The following is an 18,697-nucleotide window of genomic DNA, read 5'->3' as shown; positions in this document are numbered from 1 at the left end:
GTGCTTTAAAACGGAGTATTTATAGCAAATCCGATCAGTCATGTCCGAGATGCGATTTGAGAAACAACCTACCAAGCTTTCCGTGATGAATTTTGACAAACTTTCGGAGCAAAATGTCGAAAAGCACAAACGGCACGGTGAATTACTCCCGAACAGTGTACGTGCGATATTCTGTGGACCGTCGAATTGTGGTAAAACTAACGCGTTGCTCACACTTATAACCCATCCCAACGGACTCAGATTTGAAAATATCTACATTTACTCGAAATCTCTCAACCAACCTAAATACCGATTGTTGAAGCAATTGCTGGACCATGTTGAGAGTACGGAGTATTTTGCGTTTACCGAGCGTGAGCAAGTGATTCCACCGGAAGAAGCACGGCCCAACTCAATAATCATATTTGACGATGTAGCGTGCGAGAAGCAGGACAATATTAGAGCCTACTTTTGCATGGGTAGACATCACGACGTTGACTGTTTCTATCTCTGTCAGACGTACGCGCGTATTCCCAAACATCTCGTGCGCGACAACGTAAACTTACTCGTGTTATTCAAACAAGACGATATGAACCTGAGACACGTATACAACGATCATGTGAACACCGATATGTCTTACACAGAGTTTAAAAGTGTGTGCTCTGCATGCTGGAACGGTGAGAAGTACGGGTTTCTGGTGATCGACAAAGACAGTGAGCTCAACGAAGGACGATACAGGAGGGGATTCGATTCTTTTGTTAGCCTGGAAAAGGAATAAAATTTACCGTTTTCGAGCGAGAGACGCAGTAGCGCTGCAGACTCAGTTGCGTCAACATGCAGAGCTCTGAAATTTCCAAGCAAAAAGATGTCCTACATCAGATCGCTCAAGCAAGTGCTGCGATCCGTCGAAAACACAGATTGCGCAAGTCGGGCAGGGAATCTACGACTTAGAAATTGAGAGACGTTTTCAAACCAGTAGTGACTCCGTTGCAAGAACTGGTGAATGTTACAAAAGACACCAAACCTGTCAAACAAGAAGTGGAAGAAATTAAAGAAGAAATAAAGGAGATGAAAAATGAAACGAAAAATGAAACTGTCTCGGAAATGGACGATTCCTTTGCTTCGGCGGGGGATGAAACAGTCGTAGAAACACCGGTCGAGGACGAGTATTTTGCACTGATGAGAGATGTGAAGACAGAAGGCGAATTGGACAACGTGTACGGTGTACGCAACCTCTCAAACGGACCGATGATCGGTGATTCGTTGATATCTTTTGAGAGTGACTACGTTCGTATTGGCGACACGCGTTACCCGAAAACGAAGGGTTTGCTGGAACTTTTGTTCAAAAAGAAGCCCGACGGTTCTTCTGTGAGCGCCGGAGATCGGGAAAATTTTAAAAACATAATCCTCGCAACGAACGCGCATAAGAAGTATTACTCATCCGACGGGGCTGTTCGAAACGATAACAGTTACAAATTTAGAAATGTCATTGCCGAATTAATGGATTATTCTCCGTCACCTCGTCGAAAGGGTAAAGGTCTACTTCCGCAAGCTATGATCACTCGACAAGGTGTTGAAACGGAATACGTCTTCTGGAATGATCCAAACGAGTTGGTGGAGCGTCTTCGTTTACTCCTGGCATCTCAGGCAGCGGGAAATCCGAGTCACAATAACGAAATAATCTCCATTATCGAAGAGCCACGCGAAGCAGGAATCATTTATTAAGCAGCTCCCGTCATTTTTGCATTCATTACCGAGATGAGCGTCGACGTGTTTGGACGTCAGCTGAATAAAAACACGACCGCGAGCACTCGCGGTCCTCCGGGTGTCGGGTTTCAAATAACAGCGGACGGGCATTACGATATACGGAACAAGAGACTGTGCAACGTCGCGGATCCCGCAGAGCCGAACAATGCTGTAACTTTAAAAACCTTGAGACGAAAATTCAGCGTGCTGCAAAGACGAATCGACAACCTCGATCAAATGATCAAAGCTTTGAAGATCACCACGGAGAAAGCCTTGGATACCTTTTACACAGACTTTAAAATAGGCAGAGACTTGTCGATTCGAAACGCAGAAATCATTTCCAAATTGGACACCAGACTAATAGCGTTGGAATATGAACGAGAAAAAGCAAGCACTGGTGACGGAACTGCATAAACCTGCACGCCGGAAATACCCGCGTCGACGTGTAGACGTACGCGGCATCGACGAGACCTGGCAGGCGGATCTTGTTGATATGACGTCGTACGCTGGACAAAACAAAAGTTACAAGTACATGCTCACGGTCATTGATATTTTTTCAAAGTATGCGTGGGCTGTACCGATAAAGAGCAAGTCTGGAGATGATGTTACGAAGGCAATGGAATCTGTGCTTGTCCAAGGACGGGTACCGAAAAATTTACACGTCGACAGAGGAACGGAATTTTACAACTCGAAATTTGAATCGCTTGTGACACGCTACGGAATCAAACTTTACTCCACGTACAGTAATTTGAAGGCTTCGATCTGTGAACGTTTCAACCGCACGCTGAAAGGTAAAATGTGGACACGGTTCAGCATGCAAGGAAGCTACAAGTGGCTCGATATCTTATCCGATTTGGTTTCGGCTTACAACAACGTCAAACACCGAACCATAAGAATGAAACCGTCGGATGTCACCGTTGCAAACGAGAGGCTGTTGTTACGTCAGGCGTACGGAGGGCTTCGAGCGATACCTACCGTATCGGCAAAGTTCAAATCCGGCGACAAAGTTCGAATCAGCAAATTCAAAAATGTCTTCGACAAAGGTTACACTCCCAATTGGACGACCGAAATATTCACGATAAGTCGAGTGGAAAATACTCATCCTGTGACGTACAAGCTCAAAGACTACCGAGATCAACCCATCGCTGGTGGTTTCTACGAACAAGAGCTCCTCAAGGTTAAGCATCCGGATATCTATCTGGTGGAGAAGGTGCTCAAGAAGCGTGGAAGAAAAATATACGTTAAATGGTTAGGTTTTGATAATACACACAACAGTTGGATAAACGAATCGGACATGTAACATTTTAATAAATGAGTTTTTTTGTAAAAACGTATGTCCCTCTTTATTTTATATCCGACACACAACAAGTATGCGTCTTTTTAGACAATCGACAGACATGGTACAGTTATAAATTACAAAGCTTAGGCTTGTAGCCCCACGGAAGCGTGTCGGTTGTATTTTGAAACACGATCCGCTTGTCGTCATTCCAGCTCAGTGCTACTTTCTGCTGTTCTACGGTGTATACCTCGTGCTTTCGACTCATGATCAAATGCTGATTTGAGGATAGATTTTCACGTTTCAACGCACAGTCCAAATAATCGTTGAAGGTTATTTTTCTTAACGCTGATCCTCTGACTCCTTCGGCACGTTTAGTGTCTGTCTCATCTCCCATGACTCGGAACGCGTACAGTTTAGCTCGTAACCCTACAAATTCGAGTATGATTTTGCCGTTGTTCTCGTCTTTCATCAAACCGAGAACTTTTTTGTTCGCTAGAGGCATTCCATAAGCGTTGTCAAGAGGATAATCCGACGTGTCAAATTTATGTAAGTCCTCCTTCATGTGTTCGTAAATGTCGGGGACGGTAAAATTGTAAATTAAACTATCGGTAACCGTGTACATTAATTTTGCTTGGTTGCCAAATTTCTGTTTAATGTAATTATAATGAAAATCATAGATATACGTTTTGGCTAGATCCATAATGGAGAAACCTGCGTACAATGGTTTGTTCAACTTGACTTTCGTCCTACTCATTTCAACGACAATTATATCTTTGTCGAAAACGGTGCAGCTGTGAAAATTAGGCTTGGCTATGGTAGCTCTCGCACCGTACCGTCCATCCCATTCGGTGATCAATCGAACATCTCTGTACTTTCGCACGTTTTCCATAGTTTTGCCAAAAACTGCGTTGTTCATTAGCTTGTAAAAATTTTTCTCAAATTCGTTGTCAGATTTTTTTCGCAAATCGATATTTAAATCTATATATTTTTTCAGCCACGGAGTTTGCTTGAATTTGAGAACTCTATGAATTTTAAGTAATTTTAAACCTAATTGTAAACATAGTTTCAGAACGCGGTAGTGAACAACGTAGTTTTTCTTGGAAAATAGCGTGGGTGTCAATTTTGGCTGTTTATTGGTCGAAATCGGAGGTACATAGTGCTCCGGACACAGTGGTAAATCCTTATGAGTTTCATGCAGTTCCGCAGGATATTCCAAATCTACCTACAGTATGTAACCAAACTCTGCGTCGTCCGAGATGGTAAGAACGTCGCATTGTCTGAAGTCTGATACCCATTCGAAGGAACTATATGGCAGAGCAAAGCTCATAGCTGCACCGTACAAATTATTGACGTCAAAGTACATGAGATAAGATTCTTCGATCTCAGGATCGAATTTCTCTGCCATGTACCTGTTGTTGGCCTTTGCGTATCTGTTCGAACACTGTGATACACCACCACGAATACCTTTTTCGATAAACATAACCATGTCTATGTCGGTGAGAAGCTCGAGTTCGATGTCTGTACATTTTAACATTGCATCAAACGACAGACCGGGCGCTGTGTAGTAATGTAACGGGTCCAGTTTGTACGTCGTCCAACAGCTCTGTCGAAAATTTTGAAAAACGTCAGCCAGTAAAAACACGTCCGTCTGTAAACACAAGTCCGAATACTCTCCCAAAGTTTGGACGTTAAAAGTTTGCCATACGTCGCACGCATGCGCGTTATCGTCGTCTGATATATTCCGGTCGTTCAATTTTGAATAAAACTGTTCTTTGGCTGGTAAATGTTTCTCCTCGAGCTTCTCCCAACTGTCTATGTATTCGTACGGGAAGACACCTTTCCTAGTCAATAACCGAAATTTGTTCAAGCTACTGCAGAATTTACGTGTTATTGTTTTTCGGCAATCGTCCAGATACGATGATAATTTATCGAGACTGCTAGGCATGAAACGGTACGAATCTATGAAACGGAACGTTACATCCGTTCCCTTAACAAATTTAGTGAAGGAAATGTACTTTTCTTTGTTGACAGGTAATAGTTTAACAGTACCTTCGAATGACGTACCCAGAGCTTTGATCAGAAAATGCGCATCGTAACCCGAAAGATTGTGGAATATCACTGGGATGGTGTGCGAATTTTGGTATCTTAGATTACAGCTGCGGTGAGCAGCACCACGGTACTTTCCTGTGAAATGACAGTGATCCCGATGTTTCACGTCTGTGAGCGTAAACGGTTTTTCACAAATATGACAGACCGCCGACAAATCAAATTCGTTGATCTGATTGAAATTTAGTGGTCCCATCGGTACAACAGTCTTGTAGTATCCCTCTAACGAAAGCGCCAATTCCTTTAACTCGGTCACAAACCATTGGATGCAAGTTTCTCCACGATTAATTTTGAATTTTGAAAGCGAATCGTCAAACGCGCAATGCAGATAGTAAGCTATACTATACGGAATATGCTTCTGATAAATTGTTCTATTTTCCCCAAAACTTTCATGTGTGGGTTGCAGTAAACATTCGAGATCCGCGTAAATGCAGAATGGAACGGTTTCTTTGTGCTTGAAATTTTTGAATTTCAGTATTTTTTCCTCATCTGTAGGTAGAATAACTTTGGTTTTGTTTAAATTCATGCAATCAGCTCGGTGCTTCAACAAACATCTTTCGAAATTGAAATGAGACAGACACCTATCGCACAACCAAGTATGACATTTATGCTTGGAAATTTGAGAACTTGTCAATCAAGACAGATTTCGAATACAAGTGAAATGAAAGATTCTATTTTTTTCATAATTTACCAAATCATCGTCATCGTCATCGTCAGTGGTTTCAGTTTCTATCGCCAAAAGATGAATTGTAGGTTTATCAGACTTATTCTGACTTAGGTGAATCGGTACTATATCACTTTTTTTCCGATCACCTTGGTCTATACCATAAACGTTAATTGAAAGACCGTTGAGCTTCTCAAATTTTGAAATGGTGTTTTTGTCTAGAGACATAGGAAACGTTATACCATCATACCGTAGCACTGAGCTGAAATGTGGGTACGAGCTGGTCGCGTTAGGATGGTTGTTGTCGGCTGGGAACAGAGCTGCGGTGACCGACCAGAGGAAGCAATACGAGTCGCTGTTACGGATGTTGACGACAGCCTTCTTATCTTGAATATCTTTGGGTAGTGGTGTGTATGTGAAGACACCGCCTCGTAGTGGCACGTACTTGTTGATATTCACAGTCAAATTGATTATTTCGGTCAGCGACCAGCCTGAATCCTTTTCCTGGAAATCTTCCACCTTTTTCAACAAACGCTCCGTCGCGTTTTCGATGAACCATTCGCTGATATCCGTTGTCTGGAGGATGATTTCATTTCTCGTATTAAAAAATTTGATCTCTTCCACCGTGCGATCAACTTTTCTGAGTTCAAATTTACAAGCCAGGATAACGTTGGCTTTCAAGCTCCCGTCTTTCTTCAGAGCGTTTTTCAGTCTCGCCACAGCTAGTACCTTTGCGTCTTCTAGAAATCTCTCCACATCTTTATGCTTCAAATTGACGATGGATCCAGTTCGAATTCTACTCTCGAAAGCTGTCTCCAAATCTTCCCACCGTACTCGATCGCTTCTTCGTCGGCTTCGTAATCCGTCACCCACTTTCTGCAATTGTTGAAATTTGACTGTCAACGATTTCAGAATTCCAATTGTAGTCAAAATTCTTGTCTTCTCCCCGATCGTTGAGGCGTTGTTGCGTAAGATTTTATTCAAAAGCCTGATATTTTGGGTTCCGAGTCGAATCCATTTCGCAATTTCTGCCGGCGACGATTTTTCCGATAAAATCTTGAACGCCGATTCCATAATATCGATCAATCTCAAACACTTCGCGGATTCCATCTTGAGCTCTTTCCTCACGTATGCTTGACAGGTTGTGACGTAATGATCGTTTGCTGTGATGAGCGTCCTTTTTATAAGGCAGCTGTACGGATGCGCGCGCACCTTTTGGCATTCCAAGAGCGATAGTAACCCGACACCGCAGGCTCTGTACCGCGACTATCGGTCGACCTTGGATATCAAACCGAATAAGTGAAACACGATTCTCGGAACCATTAATTTTGGAATGTCACGTGGTTGATAACGTGGGAAAGGAATGTGAGGTGGTTCATGTTACACATCAGCAAATTCTCGGAACCATTAATTTTGGAATGTCACGTGGTTGATAAGGTGGTTAGACAAAACAATGCGATCGACAAGTTTCGACGGTGAGCGGTATGCGGTCAAAGGATTTCGGTGCGACGTTGAGACAAACAATTCTCGGAACCATTAATTTTGGAATGTCACGTGGTTGATAACGTGGGAAAGGAATGTAAGGTGGTTGACGTTACACGTCAGCAGTCCTACCGTGGGAAAGGAATTCGGAGTGGTTCATGTTACACATCAGCAGTCCTATCGTGGGACAGGCGAGCACTACAGACCTTCGGTCGGTAAAATTGTCGGTAAAACAGCACGATTTTGACCCTCGATCGATCAACTGTCGGTAAGATTGTAGGTAAAACAGCATGATTTTGACCCTCGATGGATACAACTGTCGGTAATTGACCTTCGGTACGGCAGACTGTGACGTCATCGCGGAAAAGGGTTTGAGTCTGGGCTGCGCGGAGCAGAAAAGGGTTTGAGTCTGGGGAGAATGTATAGGCGGACTGGTCGGCTCGGTCGGTAAGTGTCGGTAACCGGAATCTGCGTGTAGAACCCCCCTTGCTGTACTACTGTCATCCTCAGGACAATTTAATGCATCTATTGAAAACATCTGATTGTAATACATTGTTGGTACCATCGGAACAACATTATGATATATGATAAGTGTTAGAAATGTGTAACATCGCTAATCACTCCGATGCTGTCAATCATAGACAAGACATCGAAAATTAAAGCGAAATTTATATTCAATTAATCAAGGATATGAAGGCGTACGCAGTTCAACGACCTCTTCATCATATGGTTAAGAACGACCTTCTCACTTATCTTACATTTTTTATACCTCTAATCACTCCTCTGTTCTTATCTATGTTTAATCGGCACAAGAAACGGATTACTTTATTTACTCATTGTCCTTCAATTCTCTTTCATCGATGTTTTTATAACAAAGTTTTATTATATTCGATCCGATATCCAAAGTTTTATTATATTCGAGCTGATTAGAAGCTACCTTAGTGATAGATAGATAGATTTATTAGAGGCTAGGGATCCAGAAGTCAATGACTAGAGTTCCCGTATAGCCTAGTGAGCCTAGTGAGAGATATCAATGCGTTAAAATAGATGATAAGTTAAGTAAACGGATGCTTGTTAAAGTAGGAGTGCCCCAGGGTACTATCCTAGGTCCACTGTTGTTTATTTTATATATCAATGATATTTTCAAAGTTGTCCCAATCGGGTCTCTTGTTTCATATGCAGATGACATAGCGGTGTTGTGCTCTGGGAAAAAATGGGAATGATGTTAGATTAAAACTTAATAATTGGCTAAGGAATTTGAATCTATGGTTGTGTACAAATCAATTATCACTCAATACACGGCTCTACAAAAAAAATTTTGTTCTTCGTCCCAAAGTTTATTTTATGATTTTCTGGTTAATTATGAACAAAAACAAAAAGAAAATACCTTTTTTGGTATAGAGTTTGCTTTTGTAATAGTTATAGTAAAAATACTAATTTAAAATTTTTTTATAAATTTTAATTATTTTTAACACATTCAAAAATATCGCGGGGTTTTTGTTGGTCCGCAAATCAAACAGATTTTCGCCGATGAAAAATTTCCAACGTTGCTGAATCGTACTCAAAAAGCGAGCTGGAACAGTTTCAAAGCAGTCGTTTCTGGATTTTTGGAAAATACCAAAGCTGAAAAGTACAAAAAGCTACTTGAGGATATGCTGAAAAAATTTAAGGCCATGAGCTGCAGGATGTCATTAAAAGTACATATGCTGCATGCTCATTTAGATAAAACTAAAATCAACATGGAAGCGTATTCAGAAGAGCAAGGAGAACGTTTTCATCAGGACATTTTGAGCTTCGGACAACGTTATCAAGGCCAATACAAGGAAAAGTATTCGTAAATACTAGAAATAGATCTATTTCTTTGCCAAAGATAAATAAAAATATTGCCAGTCAAAGTGCTAGATTCACTGCGTTTAAATATTTAATAAGCTACCCAGTAATTTAAAGAGCTTAAAAGGTGATAAGAAATCAATTAACAATAATCTCCTGAAATGGATTATAAATATATGAAGTCTAGTTGAACTATACTTTGGCACAAACCTTTAATTAGTAATGTGCTGTATTTTTGGTATGAAAAGAAGAAAAAAAAAATAAAAATTATCTCTTTTTTATATGAATTCGCCATCTTGAATTAAATATTATGCCAGTCCTATGCACAGATGCTTTCACATCTCTATAGGACAGATAGTCATATACATATACTCTATTATAGAATCTTGGTGATCGGTCAATTAAGTAAACGTATTTTTAGTTAACGTTTCGACCGTAAATATCATTGAACCGTCTATTTACCAAACATAATGTCAAGTTTGTTGGAAAAAATTCAAAAGATTTACAATTAGTCTTTGACACCGGAAAAGATAAGATCCCCATTGGCAAACGATCCAACGTTGTGTATAAAATACCTTGCAATGATTGCAACCAAGTTTATATCGGACAAACTGGCCGCCACCTTAACACCAGAATCAAAGAACATCAACGCAATGTACATGAGATTGAAGAACGTCACACCGCTCCAACAAAACATAGTATCAATAAACAACATACTTTTAACTACGACAATACAAACATCCTTTGTGAAGAACCCAATTATTATAAAAGACTATTACTAGAAATGTGCAACATTGTAGGTCACACCAATTCCGTTAATCTTAGACAAGATGTTGAACATTTAAGTAATATTTACAAACCTCTAATCTCTGCCCACACAACAAATATTGTTTAACCTTAACTAGATACATAAATTTTTGTCCCCATAGCATAGTTTTTCTACATAATTTTTTTCACAAAACATTTTTCTGTTTTTCTATATAATTGTTTATATTAAGTTCACCTTCACTAAGGATCATATTTGTTTCTCCCATCAGTCGCTAGTCACCTGTTGACCCAATCGGTTCAACCAATAATAATTTTTGTTAGACATGGGGAACATAGTCATAAAGAGCCTAGCTCCACTTCTTGGACACTTTGCAAACTAATTTTACTAAAAATACGTTCCTTAAAACCTTTTAATACAATGACATATAGACTGTGAAGAAACATAGTTCTTTAATCTTTTTAATTAATGACTTCCAACCCTTAACTCCTACATGTAAAATAACTAGAAGATTGACATTGACTACCGTCACTCAAAGAACATTGTCTCCACAAATTGTAAATTGTGAATTCGACTACATCTTAGTCCACTTACTTTTAAAAAAAAGGTAAATAACACTTTAAGCCTTTCTTTTTCCAATTAATCAAATTGTTCTCACTAACCAATAATATATAATAGCCCTGAGAGTATTACATCTACAATGTTTAATGTCTGATTGTACTTCTAGTATTATTATTTAAAAAAAGTTTTTTGTTGTTCTTGACAGTTAAATAAATAAATCGTTCTGAGGAGGGCCCATATCCGGGTCGAAACGTTAACTAAAAATACGTTTACTTAATTGACCGATCACCAAGATTCTATAATAGATTATATACGAGGTCGAGAATTCTTATTCAATAGTCATATATAATTATATACATGTACAAATATATTGATGTGTACTTTTAACTGGTAAAATAAACAAATAAAAATAAATAGCGTGTTGTTGGCAAGTGTTTCCTTTTTTCTCTAAAATTACCCTTCCTCTCTCCAATTAAACTATTTATAAGTTATTGATCTCTTAAGCTTTACATGGCATATCGACTAATAAACCTGACATCAGCTGCGTATTACTATATAAAAGTATTTTCTTATCTAGTGCATTAGTTTTATCGACTGGTATAGATATTTTCTTCATTTCTTCACAGAACTGTCTTACCTGTTTCACGTGTTCTGGGTGTTATTGAATAAAATCATATATGAATTTTGCGTCGTCCGATATTTCAATTGTTTCTCCACAATAAAATCAATCATTTCTGGGTTATTTCTTACTTTCTGCGTTCTTCTCCGTTCATGTCTTTCCCCTAACTCCCTAAAAGATTTACATGTATTTGGAAGTACATGAGATGATCTAGGAATCAAATTTAACACACTGTCTGCGATCTCAAATTCCTTATTCAACAATGCCTTATTAGTGTATATAATCAGTGTAGATGCATCTGACCCAATCATTCCGTCAACACGGAATTTTTTGTGGACAGTAAGATAGAAGAACTATCGAAGGATGCGAATAATCTTTTAGAGTTCGATGATAACGACACAGATCATAATGAATAAAAATACTTGTCATTGTGATATTTGTCCCAAAAAATGTCAGAGGCAAGGGGACTCACATTAAACAAACACCCCAAAGGGATGAGATATCTGCCACATCCTTGCCACTTCTTGTCGTTGATCCTGGATAACGCTAAAACCAAAAATGGGTGAAAATTAATTTATATCAGATAAAAACGCTAATACAACATTTATAAATACATGATATTGAAATTAAAAAAAAATATTTTTTGTATAAAATTTTTTAAATATATACATTAAATTTATGTGTAGAGAATATTTTATGGAAAATATTGTTTTGGGTTTGGGATACCTTCTGCAAAGCACCTTAAATGTCTTTCATGGAACACCCTATATATCTAAAAATAATAACAAAACTAAAATATGCACCTATCTCTCCATCATTCAGGTTCATTTAATATAATATAGAACGATTCCGAACTCTGTTATGACGCTTTACCGCGTTATTGTACGTTTCAACGCAATTTTTTTTCATAAAAGGGGTGCCCAGGGATGGGGACTGTAGGGGGTTTTGTAAACTAGATACTTTCCGCAATCGATAGGTATATTGCACATGTCGGACTGTTTTGGAACGTTAACTTTTTAATAACTTGAAGTTGTGGACCACAATTACATTGATTACATTATTTTCAAGACGTGTATTGTGCATATCCAAATAATTTTTCACTGTAAGGATGATCTGGACAGCAAGTTTGAATCTTATTTTGTATGGTATAAAAGTTGTAGCTATCGTTGTTGTTTACTTTTAATGTGGGAAACGTCACTAGCTGCTCTAACGGTAAACTTTGTTAAATACTTTCAGTAGCAATTTTGGTCGAAATTAATGATTCAAACATAATTTTTGATAGATTGGAGTATAAAGAAGAAGGAAATGTGCCGAAACTAGAAATTCTTGCAATTTTAATCTTTTGTCCCGATGTCCGGTTTTCGATCGCTTCGCCCGACTGTGCGACGGTACCACTCGCACGATTCGGCGTCGGTGCCAGGTTCTGCTGACATTTTCTTTTCAGACAAAAATTTTCAAAACATCATAAACCTTATTAAAAATCGAAAAACCTCAATTGTCACCGTGGTTTACCAAAATTTGGATATTTCTCTAAACGTGAAGAAATCAGGACCTATTCTGGGGCAGGGAACCTGGGAGTTCTCGTTAATTTACGACCTCGATTAAAAGAATACCGGTTATTTTTTTCAAACTGAGATTGTTCAAATACTTTGGATATGAATTACGGATAAAATGAACCACTGATTTCTGGATTTTCATAGTCATATATTTAAATTTGATATTGTTGCCAAGCCATTGGAAAAAGGACTCTTTGTAACCATTTTTTGCAGTTTGCATCTCGAATTTTGCAATGCAAAATTGGAAAAAAATGATTTTTCTCTTACGAATTTTCGTCGACAAACAAACAATATCATGTACATTTCTATGCCCAAAGCCGTGATTTCGTAGTTATTTCAATAAAACTGAAAAGAAAACTATCATTTTGCATTAATTGATTTTATTTATTAACTTACTGACAGATTCCGTCCGGTAAGGGCCGAGATTTTGAAATAATACATCTTATTGAATACATTCGAAAACAAAGAACAACTAGCCTCGTTCCCCGATTTGGTTAAGTCAGAGGTCACGAACTGCTTGGATAACTGGTCTATAGGTACGCTTGATCTATCTACCACATCTGCGCCGGAATTCGGAATACGTAATTCGACACATTGTACGGATTGTTTATTTCGCTGAAATTCGTAGACTTGAAAAGTGAAATAATTCAATTAAATATTTGCCACCCGACTTGCCATTTGTGCATGCACGATTTTTCACAACCAATATCACTTTGAAACCGATATTTGTACATTCACAATTTTTGTACAGATACTCACAATATTTGAAAGAGACGAAGATTCCCGAAAAATCATGCCTTCTGTTATTCGTTTTGGTTTGTGAAAATCAATATTCACATTTTCTTCGCCCAGATATATTATTCTCCAGATTGCTTTTGTGTTGTATTCTGCGCCGTTTTATGATAATTTTTTAAAATGTTCGTGTTTTGAATTCCGTATGATTTGATGATTTAATGGAAAAATTTAAGCACTCTTTGGTCCTACCATTTAATATAATTCTTACAATTTATGAAGAATTGTATTTTGCATATTTCTTCGTAGCATAATATTGAAAAAACATTCGACTGAATTTGGTTTCATGTTAGTTTTCAAATTTATACATGTCATGCACGGTTTCATAGCGGTCTTATCATTTTAAAACTCGAGACGAATTATTATGCATCTTCAGAAGATATAGTTAGTAAGTTATACATATACTATTAGTTACTTTCTAATCTAGTACGACGTTGATCACCAATTTTCATATACAACATTTTATGTCGCCACAAGATTACAACAAAATCGTTTCGCTAGATTGGTAATGTTACAGTTACCTTGCAGCAATGCAGCAATGTTGTAACAATGTTGTTACGTACTCCCCCGGGAGGAGGTTCCGGCAAGATGGCAACAACATTATGGTGTGATATGGCAACAGCATATTTGAAATAAGTTTGGGAATAAACAAATGCTTAGATATTTAAAATGCATGGATAGTCTGATATCCAGTAAAGTTTACTGAGTAAACGAAACAATATCCATTACAATTCAAATCAATAAATTTCATTAGCAGCTCTGAACTGTACGTACAATTTTGGTAGGAGCGTAAAAAACATATCATGAGTAGCACAGATATTGAGTGTTCAGTGACGGAACCAAATCCCGAATGAATTTACGAGTTCTGATTGCTGAAGCTTAATAAGTCTATAATAGTTCTTCTTTTATTTAGCCGTGAGAATTTGAAACTCTTCTCCATGCCTGGTGACCGACTGTGGAACCTACTCCAGACTCTAAATTCAATCAATTCTGCACGAAAGCTTTTCTTGTATAAAATTGGTCCACTCACCGAGTTTAATATTCAATTTAATGCGCAAAGTGTATCGATGAATGTGATATGAGCCTCATTTGCTTGTGAATTTAACACGAACATGAATAAATTCAACGAACAATTGTAGTAATGGAACATTTATAACGAGTTTCATCCAATTGTCACATACCTATGTATTCCAAAAATTCGTATCATAGACGACAAAATAATGTCTAATGCAACATTGCAATGTGACTTAAAAGTATTATGTCGACAATACAGTTATGTCATATCGCAGTACAATATATCTATAATATATAATAAATATTGCGAATATAAAGCAAGATTGTAAACTCTGTACAATATTGCAGTAATACAAAATGTTCTATAAGTTGGACATAAAGAGATTGTCAAATATGTACGCACTCACGATCAGACGCGTTCGGTATACTTGTTTCTTGCCTTATCATTAATATTTCTTCAGAGGTTCCGATTATCTTTATCTTCCTTCTAATGAATTGGGAGATTTTATCGCATATGAAGGTCAATGAGACGGAACAGTTAACTTGCTAACGTTTCGGCCCGAGTGGTGGCCCTCTTCAGAACGAATGCCTTTCATTTAACATCTGTCACACATATAGAAATTGCAAGATATAAAGAAAGTAACAAGCAATGCATCAATTTATAGTAACATAAACTAAACTAAATACAAAAGAAAAAGACATGGTTTAAATGTAACCTCAAATTGTTATCTAGTTACGTGTGAAAAATTATAAATTTCCTAAGATGAACGAACGATGAATATAAAGAAATAGAAAAGGATGAATCAACCACCTATGATCAAGTGAGACAGGGCAATACTGAGCTCCAAGCTTACCGTCGCCCGTCGCAGAGTTGAATTAGGTGAATAGAAATCATAAAAATTGAGAAAGATGACAGTTAGACATGATCTTGCCATGTTTAAAGAGGAGGAGACCGATAACAAGATGGTGGCGCTAGCACCAACTTGGTTGTCAAGAGAGTGCTTACATGTAGAGAAAATTTTATGAGATTAAAAGATAAGTAGAGTGAAATGCTCAGTCAGTAAGTTAGCATAGAGGAATTTCAAGTACCGCATAGGTATAAACTGTGCTCAAGTGGTCGACGCCGTGACGTAGATTAACTGCATTGGGATGTGTAACAATATTATACATCTCAAAGAGGAGTTTTCTATAATATACGGGTTCTTCATCTAATATACTGGCCTGATCATAGTTGAAACGATGATCAAATTTAATCATATGTCCAGTTAATGCAGTGTAATTTTCTTCGCTATCATAAATGTTACTCTTGTACTTATTAGGACTCAAATACCTGCGATATAGGAAATAGATACAACATTTTTTGGACTATTTTACATACTAGAAAATCATTACTGTTGGAATCAATAGACATATGGATTGAGTTATACTTCTTTTGAATGTGCTTGTTGAGTAAACGATGCGGATAATCGTTCTTACTTTATAAAACACTATAAATCAAGGTTAAATTCTTATTTTAAAATTCAATGCTAGACAATTGACTGGCTCTGTCAACTAGAATAATAATAGTGCTTATTTTGTATAATCTAGGGCGATATGACTGAAAGTTTAAATACCGTTGTGACCAAGTTTTTTTGTGAAACCAATCAGCTTTAATCATTTGGTTCTTGTGGATGATAAAAACATCCAGAAAGGTAATTTTGCATTCAAATGCTACTTCACACGTGAGTTGTAAGAATGAAAGTGATTCGAGACGTCAAGAATAAATTGATCGTTGTAATCTACAGAATCTTAATACTTCTAAGTAAACATACGTGGCTAGTTATGTGAATCTTAATTTGCTTAACATGATAATTATTTAGTTACAATTTTGAGATTAACTGGTTAGCCATAACCTCCGTGCCAGAATATGCAATTTTACAATTTGTGTGGATCGCTTGTTTCTCTCATTTTCCTGTTAAATAACTCTGAAATTTCACATGCTGAAACTACACTGCTTTTTGATCAAGTTATCAGACAAGGAAACATCACTTAGGTCAGTCAGTTAGCGGGAGAACCACCTTAATCTTACACTACTACAGATTGTGCTCAATTAAGTCTTCTTGTGTAGTAGCAACATTTATTCTCTTCTTCTTTGTTTCAGGTTCCGCAATAAGTGGCCAAATTACGCGAATACAGCGGTAATTCAGATGGAAATAGGAATTCGTGAAAACGCCTCAAAATACCATCGATTGAATAAACGTGAGGGAATGTGTCTAATTTGTCTAAATGTGTCATCACACGTAAATGAAGTAGCAAAAGGAAAAGAGTTCCAGTGTCTTCCTATAGTTCGATTGTTTTAGTCAACATTAATTCATTCCCCAGAGTGCTATTTATTCACTCTAAGAGCAACGAGGATGGAGATGGGCAGAGAGGGAGAAATAGAGGAATAGTGAAACGGAGTTAGAAGGAAGTTAATGCGGGCCGTGATTAAAACGGCATTTCAAGACGGGATTTCAGTCTCTTCCATGCCCCAAGTCGCAACCTGGAATAACAATTAGAAAGTAATTGCAAAGGTACATCTTGTTTCGTGTGTACCAGCTGCAGACACCGATTATGTGCGTGGAGTAAAACTTTCAACTTTTCGTTTGCACCTTCGTTTTTTGACTGACGTTCTACTTGTTTCTACGCGAAATTAATTAAACCCGAACAGCAGTTATCCACCGAGCTTTAAAATACATTTTTCTTTGCATTTTTGTAAACCCCGTATACGGTATTTCAGCGATATCTTATCAAAGCAGTACTTATCAGTCTTTGTTTTAGTTAGCCTCTCCTAAATTACGATAAAAATTGAAAATTTTAAAACAGATCGAGAAGCAATAGACCAACTCTCGCTGAAAGTGATGATTTGAGTTGCAGCAGCAGGCTGTCTATGCAAGGTAGAAAATGGCCGACTACGAGAGGATTCGCTTGGTTATTTTGGGTGGCGCTGGTGTTGGTAAAAGTGCGATTGTTCGACGCCTGCTTGGTCAAGGATTCACGGAACGGTATAAGGCCACCGTCGAAGATCTGTACTCCAGGGAGTGCATACTCGGTACTCTTACACTCAAGGTCGACCTACTGGATACTGCTGGTGAGAAACTACACTTTTCTCATTAAATTGCACAAGACACGTGGTCCCGGAATAAGAGGATTAAGTAAATCGGAAGATGGGACAAAATGCGGTACCAGTGCAATTTGGAGTACTGAGGAAAATAGAACACTGGGAGTTAATAAAATACCTGAGGAAAAATAGAACACATGGGGAAAAACGGGATACCTTGACTAATTGGGATACTCAAAAATGAGAATGCCGAGGGTAAAATGCAGTTTTAGCGTAGTACAGATGAATAATAAGTAAGAAAGATGGGATACTGCGATAAAATTGAGTGCTAGGGGAAAGGTCAGACATCAATTCAATATAAAACGCTAGGGAAAATAGCATACTGGGACGAAATGGAATCTATTGGGAAAATGAGAGATCGGAGCAAGACGGGAGAATTGGGAGATATATAGACTGGGGCAAACTGGAATACTTGTGGTGTAATGAGATACTACGGACAAATGAGATGTTGAGGCTAAAATGGGATACCAATGCAATATAGAGTGCTAAGTCAAATAGTGTACCAGGGGAAAATGGGATACCAAGGGTCAAATGATATACTGACGTCAAATTGGATGCCGAGGAAAAAATGGATTCCAATATTATGCTTAATAACCAAAAATAATTGCTGCGTTGCAAAACAAATGGACGGAAATCAGCATCCAACCACAGATTAGGTTCAATTGCCGTTAGCTTGTTTGAATTACTCGTCTGGACTTTTTTAGAATGTTTCATCAGTCAGAAAAAACAAATTTAACACATTCAAGAATTGCAGTTATTTTTATCTAAGGGAACGAATCCATATTTAATCTCAATACATATGATAACCATAGAATCAAAGGTCTTCAAGTCAACTTTCTAAATTTTCGGTCATCCGTTTTTTGAAATAGTGTAATTTCTCTTCATTCGCTCTGAGACAAAATGGACTGAATCAAGCTTTGAAATGTAGGGTAAGGTTCAAAATTTATAATGGTCCAGCTTCTGTTCAAAATATTGCTTGCCTAAGATTGTAGTACGAGAAAAACATTGATATCGTAGTAATAGAAATTACATTATTCGATGGATAATTTCGAATCGGTAAATTTTTTAAAAACTTAGTTAAGTGGTTCATATTGACCTATCGTCTTCTACATATCTCCTTGAAAGTTAAGAAATAAGAATTTGGATTACCTACAGAATCGGAAAAAA

The 18,697-nt window shown here is 37.8% G+C and overlaps 1 protein-coding gene across 5 annotated transcripts in view; it reads left to right on the top strand.

Annotated features, from left to right (window-relative positions):
- LOC124186190 (GTP-binding protein Di-Ras2) overlaps positions 1-18,697 on the top strand; it is a 331,250-nt gene that overhangs the window by 204,897 nt on the left and 107,656 nt on the right. For 4 of the 5 annotated variants that reach the window (XM_046577673.1, XM_046577677.1, XM_046577672.1 and 1 more), the window contains 3 exons: positions 16,532-16,629; positions 16,753-16,943; positions 17,287-17,500. In XM_046577673.1, coding sequence (XP_046433629.1) covers positions 17,314-17,500 — 187 coding nt within the window. In that variant the 5' untranslated portion in view covers positions 16,532-16,629; positions 16,753-16,943; positions 17,287-17,313. The remainder of the gene's footprint in view (positions 1-16,531; positions 16,630-16,752; positions 16,944-17,286; positions 17,501-18,697) is intronic. The other variant, XM_046577676.1, reaches the window with a different exon arrangement.

Source organism: Neodiprion fabricii, chromosome 7 (genome assembly GCF_021155785.1).
Source record: "Neodiprion fabricii isolate iyNeoFabr1 chromosome 7, iyNeoFabr1.1, whole genome shotgun sequence".
NCBI lineage: Eukaryota > Metazoa > Arthropoda > Insecta > Hymenoptera > Diprionidae > Neodiprion > Neodiprion fabricii.
The sequence above is the reverse complement of the archived record's forward strand: the minus strand, read 5'-3'. Positions and strand labels throughout refer to the sequence as shown.